Source organism: Zosterops lateralis (genome assembly GCF_965231275.1).
Source record: "Zosterops lateralis genome assembly, chromosome: Z".
Classification (NCBI taxonomy): Eukaryota; Metazoa; Chordata; class Aves; order Passeriformes; family Zosteropidae; genus Zosterops; species Zosterops lateralis.
In genome coordinates, this window is record NC_139800.1 from 82,527,228 (window position 1) to 82,547,741 (window position 20,514).

The 20,514-nt window shown below is 39.8% G+C and overlaps 1 protein-coding gene across 3 annotated transcripts in view; it reads left to right on the plus strand.

The window, feature by feature from the left end:
- Window positions 1-20,514, plus strand: part of LOC310922957 (dachshund homolog 2-like) — a gene marked incomplete at its 5' end in the record, with an annotated part of 246,143 nt that overhangs the window by 168,661 nt on the left and 56,968 nt on the right. For all 3 annotated transcript variants that reach the window (XM_083883985.1, XM_083883983.1, XM_083883984.1), the window contains 2 exons: window positions 17,020-17,175; window positions 20,270-20,442. In XM_083883985.1, coding sequence (XP_083740111.1) covers window positions 17,020-17,175; window positions 20,270-20,442 — 329 coding nt within the window. The remainder of the gene's footprint in view (window positions 1-17,019; window positions 17,176-20,269; window positions 20,443-20,514) is intronic.

Below are 20,514 nucleotides of genomic sequence, written 5' to 3' on the forward strand. Positions count from 1 at the left end.
ATATTAAACCTTCATCTGTATTTTTAATTTTAGTAAACAGTCTTCTTACAGTTGTTGCTTTGTCACTGATACAATCTTTGAATGAATGCACCAAAAGGTAGAGAACTTTAATTAATGACGGGGTGCATACAATTAAAGTGCATATTGTATTTCAGAAGAATTATTTGAAATAATTAATTTTGTCTGTTAAAACACTTTTCCAGTCATAAATGAAGTAATTAGGAGTGGGCACAGAAAATGTGAGTGAGGGCTGAGCTCACATGGTCCCTTCAGAGTATTACTCTCTTTACTAGGTCTTGATGTCATAAATCATCTTGTCCTCTCTAGAGCCAAGGCTACATTTTTTCCTTGGTTATAATTCTCATTTTTGTTGGTAGTAGCTGAAATCTGTGGCCCCTACCAGTGTCCTGGAGGAAAGCAGGTGGCTCCAAAGTGTCCCCATTAAGACAAGGTACCGTGTTCATCTGCAAGGCACGGGGACTCCACAGCCCTGTGGGGAGTGATGCTGATCAGAAACGCCCCAAATTTAGGACTTTCTGCATAAAATTTTATGAAGACTGAGGCAGATTGGATGCCCCACACTTTAAAAGGCAAAATCAGGTGTTTCAGTAGGATCCTGTGGCTGCTGAAGGGCAGAGCATGGAGAGGGTTGTCCCTGCAGTCACAAAGTGAGGAGGCACCTCTGCCCTCCTGCCTGGGGTCAGAAAGGTAAGGAAGGGCAGAACATGATCCAGGTCTCCCCCTGTGAAATGCTTCTTCAATTTTATGTTAAAATATCCTTGGGAAAAGCAAAGGCAGACCCAGGCACAGGCAGCATCCACTGGTGACCAGCAGAGCTCTGGCAGTCTGGGGGGCCAGGAGTGCTCAGGGATTTCCAGTCTTTCCACAGTGCAAGGATAGGGAAATATCATATGTTAGATAAGTCTTGTTATCGTTATTGTTTTTGTGGGTTGTTTTTTTGTGTGTGTGTTTTGTTTTGTTTGTTTGGGGTTTTGGTTTTTTTTGTTGGTTTGTTTTTGAGGGCTTTTTTTGCTTGGTTGGGTTTGTTGGTTTATTAAGGGGGTTTTTTTTGGGTTTTGCTGTTGTTGTTTTGTTTTGGTTTTCCCCCCAGGTCCTTGTATATACACTCTTTGTTTCCACAAAATCTCATTTGTTTATCATTTTGCACAATGTTCAAATTCTGTTGGTTTAATTTCCCATTGCAGGGTGTAAGGATGTGAGGAATCCTAAATTACAGTAAAAGCAAATATTAATGATAGTTGCTTTTGTTAAGTAGTGAGTCCACTTCAGTCTCAGATTAATGATACTTTAACAGTAGAAAGGACTTCAATATTTTAATTACACTGTAAACTCTGAAACATTTTTTGCTCTTGTTAAGGCACATATAAGTTAGGATGAAAACTGGCATATTACCTTTGATGTGGGCCACATGCTGAGAGTCCCCCAAAGGATGTCATTGATAGTGATACAGCTGCCAACAGCAGGAGTCTCATGAATTACAATTTTAATCAGGTTTTTAAAAAAAGTCCCCTAACATACAGTTAATTTACGTTTGAGGCAAGAAATGTTTGTGGTGTGATTATTTGGAATATTTTTTTCACTTAAAGGAGTAGCATTAATTCCCCCCGCCCCCCTTCAAATTTTAATACCAATTGGGTTTTTAGTTAAGGATTCAGTACTAGATTTGTGCCCTGAGCTGACATTTCTGCAGCTGAGATTCGGTAGCAGTTTTCCTTGCAACAGTTGGTGCTGTTGAAATGTCTGGCTGATCTGTGAATTTGATGAGACAGAAGTCACTGTGGTCTCCAGTAATTCTGCCTCTCCTTGCACCTACAGAGTACAAGGCATTCCTGAGTTGTGGAGCAGGGGCTGTGTGGGTGAGCAGGACACACATAGATCAGAACCCTTCTGCTTTTTATAGAATACCTTGGCTCTCTTGAGCACTTAGCTTCAAGTTTTATTTTCCTTTAATGAAGCTTTGATCCATGAGAAAATCAGGATTATGCATTTATTTCTGTGATTTTAAAGTAAGCATCTGAGAGTTTTGCATGATAGGTTATGCTTTCTGCTCCATATTCTGTTTAAAAAAAGCTGGAATCCAAAGCTGTGAGTGACATTTTGGTAGAATTTTAGCAAGTACAGTCATTACCAAATTAAAAATAGATACAGGTGGGTAGTCTGTGTTTTTAGCTCCTTTAAAAAAACCCCAGCTCTTGACTGTATACAAGAGCAGCAGTTTATCAGATCATTATAGTTACAATTAGGAGAGACCAGCAATGTTGTCTCAGACCAAGAGTAAATTTACCTTTATCCACCAGAGGCTTTAATTTCCATGGCTGCGACATCTTTCCCTCAAATGAAATTCTTATTCCTAATTTGTTGGAAGGTTAATTCAAATTAATAAGATCACTGAAGAGTATTAAAACGTGGTCCATTTAGTCATGGAGAAGGAAATGTTGTTGGCAGTGTATAATTGAAGCTACTAATTTGTCCATAATCTAAAGGAAAAACGCATGGGTTTGTAATACAAGCTTCAAGTGCTTTATTGTTGTGGAAAGCCAACCAATATTACCCTAGCTGGTACCTAACTAATATGTATTTCTTGGCCAGTTGTGTGTTAGGGGAAGGTTCCACAGTGCAGGACAGTGCTGCTGTTGTGGGTGGGCTGTACCTGCAGCCTGCTGGGTCACACTGCTCGCACCTGGCTCAGGTGGAAGGGTGAGTTTAGCACAGTTCCACCCTGCAGGATGGCTCTGCTGCAGTTTGTGGTGTTCAGGATCATCAAAAGCAGCACTTTCAGACTTGTTTCTTTACCATAGTCCAACTCTGCCAGCCTCATGTCTGACTTACAGTTGTCCAGCTTAATTTTAGAAATTCCATAGGCTTTCTGATTATGGCCATTTTTTCCTAATGTTTTCCCTAAGTCTTCCTTGTTGAAAGTAATTTCTTGCTGCATCTTGTCCTGTACACTGTGGGTACAGAGAACAATTTATTCCTTTATTATGACTGAACATGCTCTTTATCTAATGAAGACAATTAGTGAGCTCCTGGCTGTTGTCCCTTCCCTCTGCTGAATAACCTGCTCTTCTGAAGGACTCAGACTGAGCCTTCCCTCATCTCTGTGCTCCCTTGGCCTCTCTCCAGGTGATTCAGATCCTCCTGGTCCCCACCCAGGGCTGTGCCTTGGTCAAGGCCAGTGGTCCAGGCAGGAGTGTGGAGTGGGATGGAGACAGAGAATTCCTCCCATTGTGCACACACTATGGGAGGAATTTATAGGATCTCCTATAAACATGTCCAACTCATTCTCCAGGCATGTTCTGGCAGCAGGATTCTGCTCACCTCTGTTCACCTGCAGTCAGCTACAGATTCTAGATATCTATTTTAATTTTTATTTTTTAAATTTATGCAGGCAGTCAAAGCCCATTCTGAGTTGAGGATGGCTATTCCAGCCTTTCCTCCGTCCTCAACAGATTTTCACATTTTATCTCTCTTAAATCTTCACAAAAGTTTTGACAACTTCTAATACATATCCAGAACTTTGGGTAATTCTACTGTGTATGCCTTGGGTATAGACTAACATCTGCCCTTGAATGGGGAGCATTTAGCTCAGTTGAGTTTGACCATTTTGTGCTTCATTCTCTCTGTACATGCTGACTTGAAGGTACATTCTGAAGGTAAATTAAAATTGATAGTTGAAACTGAAAATCAGCATTTCCTGTCTCGATGCCGTGCATTTTTTAAGCTGTACACAGCCATCTGCAATTAATGCTCTTTGTTGTATATCTTCCGTATTTACAATATATTTGACAATAAAACCTTTTTTGACATTTAATCAGTAGCAGAGTTGTTCCACTCTCATTATATATTCATGAACTTTATCACCAAGACAAGACATAAATGTTGAGCTTCCCTTTAAGATCAGACAGGCATTGATATTTAAAATGTTGAAAACTGGGCGGGGGGGGGGGGGAAGTTTACTATTCTACATTTGTACAATATAAAAATTAGAATAGGTTCTTCTTTTTAAGAAGTTGCTCTGGCTGCTTGAAGGATGGAAACAATGAAACTTTGGGACTAGTAAAACTGTAGGAGCTGTGTATTCAATTAATGATGCCACAGGCCATCCAAGGCCACTTTTCCCCTTTTTCCTTAAACCTTATAATATCAATTAAATTGTGATTCATTTTCTCATATTTCAGATGGAAGTTGGAAAGGCAGTAGGAAGAAGTGTCTTGCAACTTCCTGTGGATCTGTTTGTTGATTGACTATCTGTAAGAATTTGATGTGAGGGGGATTTTGGCATTTCATCCTTGAGAAATATTCCCCCTCATTTGCAGCACCTCGTCTATTTTTCTGGATTTTGACAAAGTTGATATTTTTTGGAAGCTGAGTCCAACTTTATTCCCTTTCTCTGTAAAATCTTAAATCTAGGATAAGTCATTCAGAGAAAACCAGAATAGCATGAGTAAGATCTTTAATTTCACCTTTTAAACACCAGGCATATCTGGGTATATGCTGTATGTGAAATGGCATTTCTGTGTCAGTGATAAATTGAAGTTTAATACAAAAATACTACAGAAACAGAAGGGAATTTGCATGAAACTTGCAGATATCTTATTTTGGGAGGGTAATCTCTAATGAGCCTCTCTGAATTTAAACTCAGTGATTCTGCCTGGAGAAGAAATATTTGCATTGTCCTATTGCTCACAGCTGATACTGATTTTCTCTCCAGCTAACCAGAAGCGCTTCTTTCTGCCTCAAATAGTAGCAGCCCAAACCTTGACCGTGTACTATGTAACTGGAAAATCCAAATCATCAGGATAGCAGTGTATCTTCAGTTTGGATTCAAAAGAAAATACTTTATTTATTAGATGCAGTTATGGCACTGAAATAAATGGTTGTTGCAGTTAGACAGCATCTCTCCTTCAAAATTTAATCATCTACAAATGCAATTTATTTTTCATAAGCTCCTTGCCTTTTAATATAATTCATTAATTTTTTTTCCTGTTATTTATTCATCTGTTTTGAATGGACACCCCAGGCATTTGTTTTTCCTGTTCCTTAATGCTTGGTAGGGTTGATGTAAAAATATTTAAATAAAAATTCTCATGTTGTTTAAATCATTTCATATTTAAAAGTTTGAAGTTGCCCGGAGAGGTTGTGAACTCTCCATCCCTGAAAGTGTCAAAGACCAGGCTGGAAATGACCTGGGATAGAAGAAGGTATCCCTGCCCAGGGTTTTAAGGTCCCTTCTAACCCAAACCAATCTGGATTCTGTATTATTTGAAGCACATGAAGTATATGACAACAGTGTGGTCACAGCTCCCCCATTTTTAGTTATCTTAATTGTATACATGCAGTAACTTCTAATTCAATTAAGACCAGCAATATTCCACATTAGCTTGTGTGTCAAAATCCATGCAGTATCCTATAAAAAAGTCATTAGTTTGGTAATATCAATTTAACAAGTTTTAGCTCATTAACCTTGACACCAGCAGTGCTGGAGAGAGGGACCTTTTGATATTGTTGTTCTCAGCATATAGCAGAGAGCTCTGGAAAAGTGCTGAAATCCATGTCTGTTATCCCTGATCATCAGTTACAGCTGTGCTGGCTCTTCTGGGCAAACACCACAAATTACAGCTCTTCAAGTCAACTGAATAAATGGTTGGTGCAGTTACACGACACCTCACCTTCAAAATTTAATCATCTGCAAATTGCAGGGATACTTCTTCAGTTGTTCTTTTTCTGCTCTGGCTTTGTGTTTGAGAAATTACAGTTACCTTTGTGATAATGTTCTTGGTTGAGCTTATAAATATTATTTAATATTGGTGCAGGTACCATTACAGAATGGGAAAATGAGCAATCACTTAAAAGCAGGGGACAAATAAACCAAGAAGAAAATCCAGCAGTCAAAAGGCTGTTGAGTATTGTATATTTTCTCTTATACTTGCAGAATCAAAAAACCATCTGTGTTGAAAATGACCTCCAAGGTCATCGAGTCCAAATTGGTATTGTCTGATTTGATGCCTCAAGTTGGGTGATTCTGATTTTCAGAATTGAGAAGAGACAGAGCAGAACTCATATTTAATCCCATTGTTAATCACATAGGCATTTGAACAGCAGTGAAAAAGGATTCTGTAAAAATACAGGATATTTTCTTAGGGACAGCTTCCCCTAATGCCTTCTAGTCATGGTGAGTTTGTCACTTCTTATGATTTGAGGACAGCATTTGGATGTAGAGAGAATGAGCACCCACCTGTGAGGAAGGTCTGTGTGAAATGTGAAGAAGAGGGAGTTAGAGCTTTGTCTTAATGTGGAAATGGAAAAACAAAGCAAGGTGAACATGTAAAACAGAATATTTTGTTGTCAGCTTTTTGTCCTGTTTGTGCCAGTGTCAAATTTTCATGGGTTTATTTCCCTTCCCTTCCCTTCCCTTCCCTTCCCTTCCCTTCCCTTCCCTTCCCTTCCCTTCCCTTCCCTTCCCTTCCCTTCCCTTCCCTTCCCTTCCCTTCCCTTCCCTTCCCTTCCCTTCCCTTCCCTTCCCTTCCCTTCCCTTCCCTTCCCTTCCCTTCCCTTCCCTTCCCTTCCCTTCCCTTCCCTTCCCTTCCCTTCCCTTCCCTTCCCTTCCCTTCCCTTCCCTTCCCTTCCCTTCCCTTCCCTTCCCTTCCCTTCCCCAAAACTTAGATATATATATTTTTTCCTCCTGGCATGTTTGTCTCATAAAAAGGTGACCTTTTATTATTATTTTGGGCTTTTGTAGAAATCTAATTGAAAATTAAAAAGTACATTAGATTGAGTAAAATTGAAATGTTGGTTGACCTCCAGCTAGTGGGGAAGAGCACAGTGTGGAGGCTGGGTGAGGTTTGTCATGTCCAAAAAAATCACTGTATTTTGTAGGAGTTCTGTGAGTTTGAAATGAGATAATTTCAAGTAATTTTAGCTTTGAGAATTTACAAAAAAAAAAGGTGTACTCTTTGTATTGGATAGTAAAAAGCAGCTATGTTGAAGATTCATTGCAAAATAAATCTACTAAATTGGTATTCTTTTAAGATATGTAACATTTGGCTTCTAAAATCTCTTCTAGGCATTGAAACTGGGTTTTTGTCTTTATCTAAAGAGCATTTCTTGAGTAATCCATAAAATACTTCTTAAAAATAACGGATGACTGTATGGATGCGGGTTAAAAAGTGCAGTTTTTTGAAGTCTTTCATCTGAGACCTTATGCAGATAGAATCACCTGTACATAAATCAGAAAATTAACATGTGCTGGGTACTTGGGCAAACATGTCTGTAAACCAAAGCTGCCTCTGCAAATACTGGATTTTTTCTAAAAGGGACCTTGCATTATTCGACATTTATGACAAACTGTTCAGAGTTTTATGTGAAACATGTAAGTGGCATTTCTTGTGGCAAATGTATGTTATTTTACATTTATGTCAAACCCCATATGGGGGTATTTCTACATGTATATGTATGAACATATCTGAGTATATTTGAAATGAGAACTGCAGATCAGACTGCAGATTTGTGCCCTCTAATTTGGAGGTTTGCAGTCTGACCATGTTCACTTGAGATTTAAATATCTTTCAAGATATTGAAGCTTGATTATTTGGCCTCACTTGAATAATGGAGCTTAGAACTAAGGCTTTTATCTGGGTAGCTGTCTTTTTATTGTGACTAAAAATTCCTACCACTTCCAAGATGTTTTGTAGAGTAAAATGTGGATTTTAGACGTTTCAAAGGTTTTTTGACCAGTATTTTTAAAAGCTGGCATAATTTATAAGGTGGGGAGGTTCAGCTGCAAGCTGTGGGGCTTGGTTTTAGGGGGGATCATGATCTGGGGATGTTACTTGACCAGTGACACGGATAGAGGATATTTGCAGCATGGAGGTACCAAAGACATCTGGAGCTGTGGAATGACTAGGGCTGTGTATGGCACTGAGAGAACAAAATCCTTTTGGATTTTTCACCTTTTGGCCAAAGCCCTGGGATTTGGACACTGGGAATGCCGGTCTGGAACCACAGGTACTGAGCCTTACTTGTGCTGGGACAAAGTGCATCTCTTCAAAATCCTCATCAGATCCTCTGTCCTTTTTTCTTTTTGCACAGAATCTCAAAAGTGAAAAACAGATCTTCAAGCTTCACAAACTAAAGAGCTTTGGGAAGAGTGTATTTGTCATTATGTTTAATTTGCACATACCTCACCAAAGAAAAGGCCAGGGGAGCCAGGCCGAGAGCACAGCTGTACAGGCAGCTCAACTAATTGCCTCTCCATCCTCAACCTCATTTATCTTCATTTCTTCCCAATTATACCAAATTATCAATAGTCTCTGTTGCATCAGAGTCTTAATCCCCTTTATTCAGGCAGCATTAGATAGTGGCAGATGAATTCTTGGAGGGAGTCAGGGTAAACAGCCATGAAATGCCACCTCTGGCAGATGGCATTGCTCACAAGAAATGTGACAAAACATTTGGAATTTGTTACCAGGCATTGGTATGAGAAGGCAAGCTGTCAATATTTTTTTAAATGATAATCAAGGTGGTGCATACTTATACCACAAGCAGAAATGAATCCTGTCCAAAACCTCAAGCTTAGTTAAGTTCAGCTTGGCAGTGTGATATTCTGTTTTGTTGAGGCAGAAGCCTCTAATTTTCTCTTCTTAAGAAATAGTTTCACTTTATCTGGTATTGATATCAACATTTTAATAATTTTTTTTTCTGATGGTAGTTGTTGTTTATTGCTTTGTATACCTCAGAAAGAAATTCTAGCTTGAAGACGTAGAGTATCCTTTACACAATAACAAGTTTAGGAATGGTTTATTTGACATTGTTGGTCAGTTCTAGGGGTTTGATCCTGCTCCTTGGAGAAGCTAATGCTAAACTCCCACTGGTATTCCTGGAGGAGAACTATTCTAGAGGTGATGGGAATAACCAGTGGCTAAGCTTGCAGAATGAGAGAAATGTTCTGAAAAGCAAAGATGGATTGAATGTGTGAGATACCCAAGTGCGGTGGTAGGAATCTGTTCAGCTATTACTGCGAGCACAAATGAAAGTGGTTGTGAAAGGAAGTACAGAGTTGGTTCCTAATGTAGTTCCCAGGGGTTTTGTGTGTTATTTTTAGTCTGGCATTAAGTGAAACACAGTGGATGTCCCTGCTGACCTTTTCTGTGAATTGGGTTTTCTCATGGGCTCTCCTGGTTTTGGCAACACTCTCAATTTTTCAGAAGTCAATAGTGTTCAGTGCAAGGGATCAACTGTCAGGCATAACAAACAGAGCACCTTCAGAATGAATGCGTGCCTGGCCTGAGTTCCCATCCTGACACACATGGGTGGAACTGTGCAAGGGGCTGCAGTCACTGGTCCTTTGTGGAAACTGTGGCACTAAATCTCACTGGAGACCTTGAGACCTTCTTCTGTATTAAAGTGTGTTGGGCATGCCTTGGCAGCCTCTCATTCTCTGGTAGCATCTCCGATGAGTTCGGTGCAGATGCTGGAGGTTTGGAAGAACGTCCAGGTGTGTGTTCATGGCACAGATTTTATTTAATTCTTTCAAGCCATACTTTGTATTTTATAGAGTTTCCTTAGTATTGGGAGAGCTTGGAAAGATTATAAATGCACGATCCATTTCTGTCTCTGCAGATTAACTCAGCAGATTGCCGTCTGTAACTTGAACTGTTATTAATAATTATTTCAAAGAAATAGTAAATGATGAGTTGTTGAAGCTCAAATAACTTGATTTTGTAGTTAACCTGTCTGCCCTGGATGTCAAGATATTCTCAAAGCCCCTCAGAATCAAACTAAACTATCTGCCTAGTTACATTCATGTAAAAATATATCTATTTATATCTACATGTATCTATCTCAGTGGTTCTTTCACTAAGTTGTTAAATATGGGGAAATATTAAGTAATTTTAAAAAGGCAGAAAATTGTAAATTCTGGTGAGTGAGGGTATGGGTGATTATCATCCCTGGAATACAAATCCTGGTTCCCTGTTTTTGCTGGTGGCTGCAGTAGTGGAGTTCAGAAGGATATATCCTTTCTGGCAGGCAGCCCTGCAAACTGTATTCAAGATCTGAAAGTTAAGCTGTTTTATTTCTGGCTTGTGCATCATCAACAGTAATAAAAACATGACAGACCAGAATTTTGACCTTCTTTCCTCTGTGAAGTGAACGTGTTTCTGAAGGCAGGCATTGGTCCTGCAGTAGAAAACAGGTTTTTTGTTGACTGTCCTAAACCACAATAGGTGCTATGTTCTAGTACATAATTCTTATCTTTGTATAGAAAAATAAGTAGCAGTAAAGTCACACAGTTGTTACTAAAAATGTTAGCAATAAATGTACTTCACTTTCTATAGAAAAAACTGAATAGAGTAATCCACTACAAGAACTAGGAAATGTCAGAGGAAGACAACAATTGTCAAGTTAACCCTTCCAAAACACACCTTCAAATAAGACAAGGTGGTTTTTTATACAGTGCAGGCACAAGTGTCTAACTCTGAGTAGTGCTTGTGAGTACCAGTGCATTTTAGTGACAATTGTTACAAGAGTTCTGTAAATCCGATGTTTCATCTTGTTAAATGTAACTCTTACAGGGTGCTGTGGTTGTGGAAAGTGAATCACTGAGGTGTGTTTGGTGCTTTGGAGTCCAGCTGTAGGTACTGAAGGTGATACTGGAGTTTAGTTGATGCAGCTGGTTGTTCAGCTGCACTGGTCACAGAAAGCAGGAGAAAACACTTGGTTGTATTTTAGGAGCATTTTTGCACATACAGTTTGCAGGGAAGGATGGCTCTGTGTAGTGTGAGAGAGAGAACAGGTTTCCTGCTGTTCAGAGCCTTGGACACCGAGCACGTAGCTGTAATGGTGGGATTTTATTTTGGCTGGAAAGGCCTGGGAAGGACAGTCACACCTGCCAAGGTACCTGGCACTGAGGAGACTTGGCTGGGGCTGTGCTTCAGCACCAGGATCATCCATCAGCACATGGGGACCTCAGAACACATTTCATTTACCACGTCCTTGTTTTTTGTTCACTTTAAAGGAAGCAGTTAATGGTATGGGAGGGATGGTTAGATTCCTAGATTAATATTGCAACTTTGTTTTTATCTTCTCAAAAAGTATCTTCCTGGAATTAATTGTTCTTAATTAAATTGGCATCAAATATTCTGACATATTCCCAGTTACCGTCAATGTCCTGTTTGCTGTGAAATAAACTTTGATTTTGCTGTCATCAAGACTTTCTGAAAAGTTTAGAAATTATATTCAGATTTCAGATGCCTTCTTATTGTGTAATTATCAACAGATTACTTCACCTAAGTCCTGACAGACATATTTTTTAAGTATGACTGACTGATGGACAGATTGGGAATTGCTGAATTAATGGGCACATTTCAAAGCCTTGGCAGGGCTAAGCAGTAATTACATCTGCTGAACCACTTGATAAGTTTTTGGAAGTAGCCCAGTAAAGCCATCACTGGATTTCTTGAGTTTTAATATCTTGCCCTACACACTTACATGGCTTTCTTGTAGGGTACACTCCAAAAGTTGATACAGCCGAATACACACAGCCAGACAAATCCATGGATTGAAGCTTGAAATGCATTTTCAGATGGGTGTGATGATTTTGGGGCTGATTAAAAATCTTGTTCCCATTTTTAAAGATAAGGGTTTCATTTGGGAGTAATAAGGGACCATAGAAAGTGCCCACACTTGCATGGCCTCTGTAAATAACATTATTGCTAATACAAAGAACAGAATTTGGGGTTTAAGTGGGTCATAATCCTGACCCAGAGCTATTTTATGGTTTTCTGACAGGAAAGTGACACTTGACCAGGAATGAGACCTGGGTGGTCTCTTCCTGACCTTCCTGCTGTGAGATTCTCCATTTATGAAATCTGAGGAAAATTATTTTCAACCTAATCTTGTCTCCCTGGGACTCTCAAAGGCTGATACCACAAAAATGTGGACAGAAAGTTGTAGTCTGAAATGTTTTTGCAAAAGATATTCTATGTAGGCCAAAAACATGACCATTTTTCCCAATATCAGGGTGAGACTGAGATATTGGTAAAATAGTCTGGAATACCTGAAAACACAGGATACTTAGGAGTGCTGGCAAAAAGGCCTGTGTTGTTTTGGGAGTCACAAGGTTTTGTATAATCCAGAATTTCTCAAAGGCCCTGTATGTGCTAGACACTCACAAGAAGTTAGAAGTGAGAAATACTTTGGAATTACCAGTGCTGAAATAGCAATGCATGGATTTTTTTTTTTCTTTGCAGCTGTTAGGCTTAATATGCCCAACAGGATGAAAAATGTGTTTAAAAAATAATTTGAGAATAAAATTGGCCAGTGAGGATGGCATTGCTTTTTACAGTTGGAGTTCAATTTTTCAGGAATGTATCACAAGGAAAAGTAAAATGACAGACATAGATTGAAACAGTGTGGTTGTGGAATTCAAAGGTAGCTCTGACAGAGAGGATTTCATTTAGCTCAACCAGACAGATTTAAGGCTGATAAAATGAATTTGAAACCAAATGAAAAGAAACTGTCACCGAATTGAACTGTGATTACTTTCTGGAGATCTTTCAATACCTAAAACCAAGACATTGATTTAATCGCTAGAGATATGTCTTCAGTGAAAAAAAAAACCCAACCAAACAAACAAAAAAAACAAACCCAAAACAAAAACTGAACAATGGATTTTGAGGTTTTGTTCTGAAGAATAGAAATGTACAGAGGCTTATTGCTAGAAAACTTTTGGCTTTCGGAGTTGTCTTAAAAAAAGCTTCCTGAAGTTAATGATGGGTGAGTTAGCAGCATTTTCAGAAAAAATTAAGCTGAACTTAGCTCTTGCTTTTCCTTCAAATAAATGAAACTTAACAGAAACTTAAACAGAGACGCTTTGCTTACAGACCTGTATGTGATGGTAAATCACCTTCCTGTGGGAGTCTGTCACTGACAGCAGGTGAATTTATTGCTTGGGCTGATTTTCCCTGTTTGTTCATGATACCTGTGATTTAACTCCTAAATCCCCCCGATTTCTGTTTCTGCTTAGTTGAACATTAGTGTAATTAATGCACTGCTAAATAACTTCTCTCAAATAACTTGCTCAGGCTGATGAATACCAGACTTCACTTATTACATAGCAAATAATTGCTCAAGTCCATGTGGAGTCCATCTTTATCTGTGTCCTCTTTTCCTTGGACACTGCAGACACTCAGCCTTTGTCTAACCCATATTGTGTTTTAGCTGCACCTCTGAAAGCAGAGCTTACTCCACACCTCTGCTGCCTGCTCTGAACTAGGGGGGTGAGGCAGCCCAGACTTCTTGTCCCTTTTCTCCTGCCTGTGGTCAGGACTCCACCAGCTCTGTGCCTGCACCTGCTGAGCATCAGCTCTGGGGGCTGCAGGTCCTTTCTGTCTTTCCCTCTCCTGATGCTGAATATAATCTGCTCTGGGACAAGATCGACCTGAATGCAAACAAGATAAGGAAAAATTACCTTTCTGTCCTTCAGTTTTCTCTCTCAGAGGGAAGGTCATGTGGGTAGTGGGTGAGAGTGCCAAATGTAAAGCTTTTGGTAAAATGTATTAATGATGTATTGGCATTTTGACAAATAAATTCTGAGTGCTTTAATAATATTTCTATGACACTCATGTATCAAGTTACTCATAATTTAAAATGAAATATTCTTTCTCATATAAAATAAATAAAAAGTTGTATTTCCCTTCATATAAAAGAGGCAGGTCCCATTGCTGTTTCCTGTTTTTTCATTTTTCTTGGGAGTATATGTTTTCTTTCTTTTTTCTATATGTTTTCCTCTTTATGTTTTATATACCTAAAAAAAATTACTTAAAGTATATCTCTGTATGTACTGTAAGCTCAACATACAAAAGACACGACTGACAAAAAAAAATTTGAATTAAAAATTTGCCTTATGGATAGTCCCTGTTCGGACAAAAAATGGCAGTGAACAGAAATCTGAGAAATTGTGGTTAAACATAAATTTGAAGCATTAAGAAGGATTCAGTTTTTATGGATGTATTCACTTCTAATTGTTATGGCAACAAAGAATTTGAAAACACATTGATATGTTGCATGTCAGATATGTATTTGCTGATCAAACATGCTGGCAACTGTTACCAAATAAGAAAATAGTATGATCAAAAATAAATATCTTTTTTAATGTTGCAGGGCATTTAATGGACTGAGTGTATCAGCACAGGTTTGCATGTCACATACTTGGTTTTTACTGTGAATCTGCTTCTGGCTTGCTGTAAATTTGTCTGTAATCTTTTTTTCTTACCCTATGGGCATAGGTTCTCCAGGGAAGAATGCAAATTTTCTTTTAAAATAGTTATTTTTTAGCTGTGCAGAGGATCTGTGGGTAGGATGAATCGAAGGTGTCTGTGGTGTAGGGCACAGGAGTAGAACCATGAGCCATGACTCGTTTCCAGTTCAGTTTCCTCACTGGTTTAACAGGAACTTCCTAATTCTGCCCCTCAGCTTTCCCACCTGGAGCTAACCACACTGCTCTTATAAAACCCTTCACACCTGAGCAGTTCTAGGTAAGAACTGTTCTAATTATTATTTTATTTTTAAGAGACTTCCTACTACATAGGAAATGCAGTCCAGGTGGAGAGATGGAGCTGTTATCTGTGGGATACTGCAGGCTAAGGATGCATTTCATTTAACATCCACTTTTATTATACGTCGTACACTCAGCTGTATTTTTTTCTTTCTCTAAGGAGAAGTGATAGGGAACATAAGAATACAGGAATGGTCTGTAGAGATAAGTGTATTGCAATTTATTCTTGTGTTGCTGGCACGGAATACTGGAGCAGATTTACAAGTGGAATTTGCAGAGGGAAAAAGTTATTATAGTCCCCATCTGTAAGGAGAACTGGTCCAGTGATTTGGACTGTGTGACATAATTTAAATTCAGTTTCCCTTTCTATTGCAGATTTCTTGGGTTTCCTTTAGCAAGTCACTTTTCTTCACAGGGCAGTTCTCCATCTGTAAATTGGGAATAATGGAATTTTCCTCCAGAACATGCAGAAGTTGTAGAGCTGTGCTCAGGGAGCTGCTAGGGCTCTGCTGCTGCAGCCTCAGGACCATGATGCTGTGAAAGGCAAGAAAAACTTCCAGAATTAACTAAATGAGCTGAGTTTAGGCCATCCATGCCTAGGGCTGGAACTGCCCAGGGCAGAGGAACACAGGGAGAGGAAAACTTTCAGATGAAGACTCAGTTTTTTCTTTTCACTCAGAATTCCCAACAAACTGTCTTGGGCCCAATCTTTGTGGCCAGTGCCCTGATATGTTAAATTAAACTAAAAAATGTGTTCCTAAGCAAAAAATTTATAGAAAAGTATGTGTGTTTTTTGAGGAAGAATAGAGTGTAAATGTTAAATTTGTTGAAAAAGCATATTGAGAAAATTAAAACTCACTTGTTAAAATCAAATGCTCCACATTTCCTCTGAAAGTCCTTTATAAATTACACATTTAGCTTCTGAAACACACCAAATACCACCCCAGATTCACAAAAGTCAAAGAGAACAACTTCCACACTAAATAGCAGTCAAATGTTATTTGAAAGAGCTGATATACAGTATATTAAATAACAAAAATGCTGACACAGCCTCAACTGTAGTAGTTCTAATTACTGCACTACACCATGCTATATTATATCACATGGCATAATTTAGTGTATCTTTCTTTGTCAGTGTATTACTCATCATTTTACAAATTACAACTCTTTTATAGGAAGGTAATTCATACTTGGACACAGTGCTAAAGTGATGGAGCATTTTCCTTTTTTCTCAATCACTGATCTTTCAAACTTTTGCATTTAGCAGTATTAATCATGTTTATTAGCCAAGTAGTGTCATAAAGAATGGAATTTCTCCGTTACTTTCATATTCAATTAAAATGGTTTTTTGCTTGCGCCTCTATCTGCTGCACTCCAGTAATCTGTTTACTTATTCTAATTGAGATCCTTGTTCATAAATTCAAAACAAAATCTATACTGCAGTTACATGTTTTTCTAACAATCTGTAATCTAAGTGACAGTGTGGGGTGTACCTGAGAGGGGAGTGATCTTGAAATACCTTTTAACTCTAGAAGTGTTCTGTCTAACTTTTTTGTAGGTATTCTATTTTGTGGCCCAGATGTATTTTGGAATTCACTAACATGGTCTACTTAACCTGCTGTTTAAAAGGAATTTGTAATTCGAGCGTGTAATACTGCAAAAAACTACAGTCTGTAAAATTGCTGCAGAGGACCAGACAGAGATTTGAGATACCAAGTGCTCAGTTTTCTAGACTTTGTGTTTGTTGTAGACAGTGATTACTATGCATAATAGATATCTGGACTCCTAAGTTGAAATTCCTGAATAGTGATGATTTCCAGGCACAGCCTGTGCCCGGCTCATTTAACCACCAAGTGAAGGATTTCACGTGGGGCATCTCCAGGGCCAGGCCCAGCAGTGGAGGAGGAGATACTGAAGCTGAAAAATAACCAAGCTCGAGGATAAACTGTAGTAAGCTCTTCAGGGATGAATTCCAGCTGGAATATGGTGACACTAGAGGGAGGGAATGGCCAAGTGCCTGCAGGACTGACAGTGCAGAGGGTTGATGAGCGCAGGGGTGGACTCAGATGAGTGTCTGGCAGGGACTGGAGGCCTCAGGTCCTGTGACAGGAGGAGATGGTGACTCAGCCTCTCAGATGTTCCCCTTCTGATAATGCACTTAATCATGACTGATGATTTCATCCTCAGACACTTAGCTTTTCCTGTTTCCACAAACCAGTGTTTTGAAAGTAGGTGATGCTGCAAGCGTCTAAAAATATTTTTCTGCCAGATAGTTATTTATTAACTTGTTTTTTAAAAAATTCAGGTGCAGGGTTCCAGGTGCTGTGCCTGTGCCAGGTGCTCAGCTGTGGTAAGGAGTGTTGGCTCATTGCTAAGTGAGCAAAATAATCTCTGAGTAAAGGTACAGTGCCACTCATGTTTTTTTGTTGTGCCCTGTTTTGCAGGTGGGAGTGAATCCTCCTGGGACAAGGACAAGCTCCAGTCTCCCATCACGACAGGCTCCCAGCACAGCATTGGTCACCCCACGCTGTCGGGGCAGTCCGGCCTTGGGAGCGCACACCCGCTCAGCCCTCTCCAGCAGAACCACCTGCTCACCAACAGTACGTACTGGGGTCCCACTGAGAAAAAACAGTGCCTGGAGCCCTGCTGGAGGCTGGGCTTGCCTTCCTTCCCAGCCTCAGGGAGGGGGGAGATGATGGGAGACACGTGACAGGAGGGTCAGTCCTTCCACTGCCTGCTGCACTTGTGTCTCATGTCCAAGCCACCCTCTGCAATCAGTCCAAGTCCAGGTGACTGTTCCTTCTTGGAATAGTCAGCCTCTCACTACTGGGTTTGGGAATTTCAGTTTTTAGTTGGCATTTCTGTGGCCTGGATTGAAAGGAAAAATAATCACAAAGTTGCTTAAAATTTTAGCTATGTGAGAAAATTGTCTTCCAGATGAAAATGCTGACCTCCCAAATAAAATAGGAGAGCAAGGAATAAATGCAAAATGTCCAGTTGAAGGGTCATCCACTGAACCCAGTTATCCAAAACAACTGGAATAAAATGACACAGGTTGGATTTGGATTTGGAACTTAGAGTTCCCATCTCTTTTCTTTCCCTTAAGGAAAGGAGCAGGTGGGAAGTCGTCAGTTGCACTTCTCTGTGCCCAAAGAAGAAAGGAAGGGAAGGAAATTTTTTTCCGAGAAAGATGTTTGGGTTTAACATTTTAAAAATTAGTGACGAGTAATTTATTAAAATTTCTAAAATTAAAATTATAAAATTAAAATTTATTCCTGTAGTTGATGGTGAATGAAAAATGAAAAGCTCATTATTTATGGACTTCTGTTGCTTGTTTAAGCTCTTCATCCTCCCAAGTTGTGCCCTGTTCAATCAACTTCTGAAAGTTGATTTTTGGTGTTAGTTTCAGTGGATGGATGACATTTTTGGCTCCTTACACAGTTTTTGGAGTAGTCAGTCCATTCCTACCTCTTGTCAGGCCCAAGACTTGAACAAACCAGAGCTATTGAAATGACACGTACAAAATGTGTCTGCTCTGTTTGCGGGAAGGTGTGGACCCGAACATTTTAGATTAAGTGTCAGGAGTTTAAAATCACCAAGTCACAGGACTGAAATTCTCTGTAGTTTATCCTTCCATTTTATATTCTTGCATAATTCAATACCTGGGTTTCTTTAGACACAGACATTTTGTGTTCTTTGCTCTTAAGGATATTTTCCAGTGGATTTTGTAGTAGGTGAATGTGTATAGGCTGTTAAAGGGTTTACTGGATGTCAGACATTATGCCCAATGATTTGCAAGTGCAGGATATATTTTCCTCATAGTCCTACAAAATGTTTGACGGATTGTGTCTTAAAACTGGTGATGTGCTGTTAAATTCTGTTTGTAGTTTGCATTTAGTTTGCATGTCAATTGGACTTTAAGTAGACATACAACTCAATGTGGCCAGATGGCGTCTGGGAGTTTTGGAGCTCTATAGAGGATGAGGAAAGATTATTGGGCTGTTAAGGGAGATCTGCAAGGGAACAAAGGCTTGTGGATGCAGGCACTGGAAGGGATTGTCAGTGTGGTTTGAAGTGAAGGGAGATGTATGTGGGCCTTAGTTATTGCCTATCATAATTAATATTGGTGTGGATCATCATATAAAATAGAGAGTGAGTCATTAGACATCATAGTTGTTGATCATGATATGCTCATGTTAAACAAGAATAGTGTGGGAGCTGGGAATATTCAATTCTGCCTTTCCTGGTGGGCACTGTGGTGTTTTTATATCACTGGAGTCAAATTCTGTAGGAATAACATAAGATATGTCAGTCAGTGTTTTTTTTTATTGTTAGTTCTGTCATACACCAAAATGGTGACTGGCCTTCTTCTTTAAAATAGATAGGATAAACCCAAAAGATAAAAAGTTTTTAACAATAAGCAATCTCAGTGGTATGTGGTAATGACTAGCTGTATGTTTGTGATATTTAGTACTTGCACCTGATTTTTTTAATGAGGATTTCTAATCTAAATGTCATTTAGAAAAATGATAAGACATTTTTTTCTGGCAGAATGAGTCTTGTTTTTTCTTTTCTGAAAAATTAATTTTGGATACCCTATAGCAGCTCTCTTCAAGTGGTCCCTCTAAAGAACTCTTGATTGCACAATAACCTGAACAACTTTTTCAGTGAATTGGTGTCTTGTTCTTGCTTTCCAGTGCAATCATTACTAAATACAAGAAGTAGTACACATGCTGAAATAGATATTAATGAAGTATGAGAATCCAATTCTTGCTAGCAGGAACTTCACCTTTTTGGCAATGTCAAGATCTGCAAGTTGGTCCAAATAAATTTCATACCTTCTTAAATTGGTTTATATCCATAACAGAAGACAATTTAAAGTGACATTTTGAAAATTAAAACCTCTGGCAACAATTTTAACCTCTCATTACATGTTGCAGTTCACAGACCTTCTGTAGAATTGCTCAGTGGTGTCTGTAGTCCAAGCCACAGCCTTCTGGTTTCAAGAAATGGAGTATAAGAATTTAGTGTGACATTGCTGAGAAGTGGTAATAGGAACAAGTCTTGGTAGGAGTGTATGATAAGATAAAGTTATTAATAAATATTCATCCGATGTTTTGGAAAACATGCAAATAATATGCATGTTTTGTGGGATTTTTTTCTTGTTTATTTCTCTTAACTAAAGAGATTGCTGAACCGGCGCAGTCGTATATTCATTTTGTGTCACTCCCCAGCTGTGTGTTCTCTCCCCAGCAAAACAGCTTTTCCTGGGCTGCACAGACAGTTCTTCCCTATGGAGCCCCAGAATGGCTGGGGTTTGCTGCTGTTGGGTTTGAGTGGTGAATGTTGCAGTGGCATGTGGCACCCCTGCAGGGTGACATCCCAGTGACACGGCGGATGCTGCAGTGGATGCAGGGTGTCCCCAGTGACATGGGGGATGCTGCAGTGGGCTGTGGGTGCTCAGGGTGTCCCAGTGACATGGGGGACGTTACAGTGGGTGGGAGCCCTGCAGGGTGTCCCAGTGACACGGGGGATGCTGCAGTGGGATATGATACCCCTGCAGGGTATCCCTCTGACACGGTGAACCCTGCAGTGGGCTGGGGGCACTCAGGGTGTCCCAGTGACACGGTGAACCCTGCAGTGGGCTGGGGGCACTCAGGGTGCAGGGTGATGATGTGTCCATGCTCTCCACAGGGATAGACCTGCCCTTTATGATGATGCCGCACCCCCTGCTCCCCGTCAGCCTCCCCCCGGCCTCGGTGGCCATGGCCATGAACCAGATGAACCACCTCAACACCATCGCCAACATGGCAGCGGCGGCGCAGATGCACAGCCCCCTCTCCAGGGCAGGGGCCTCCGTCATCAAGGTAAGGCCTCTCCCTGCCCCTCACTGCTGTGCCCTGACACTTCAGGGGAGACAAGGACAGGCAGGGAGCCCC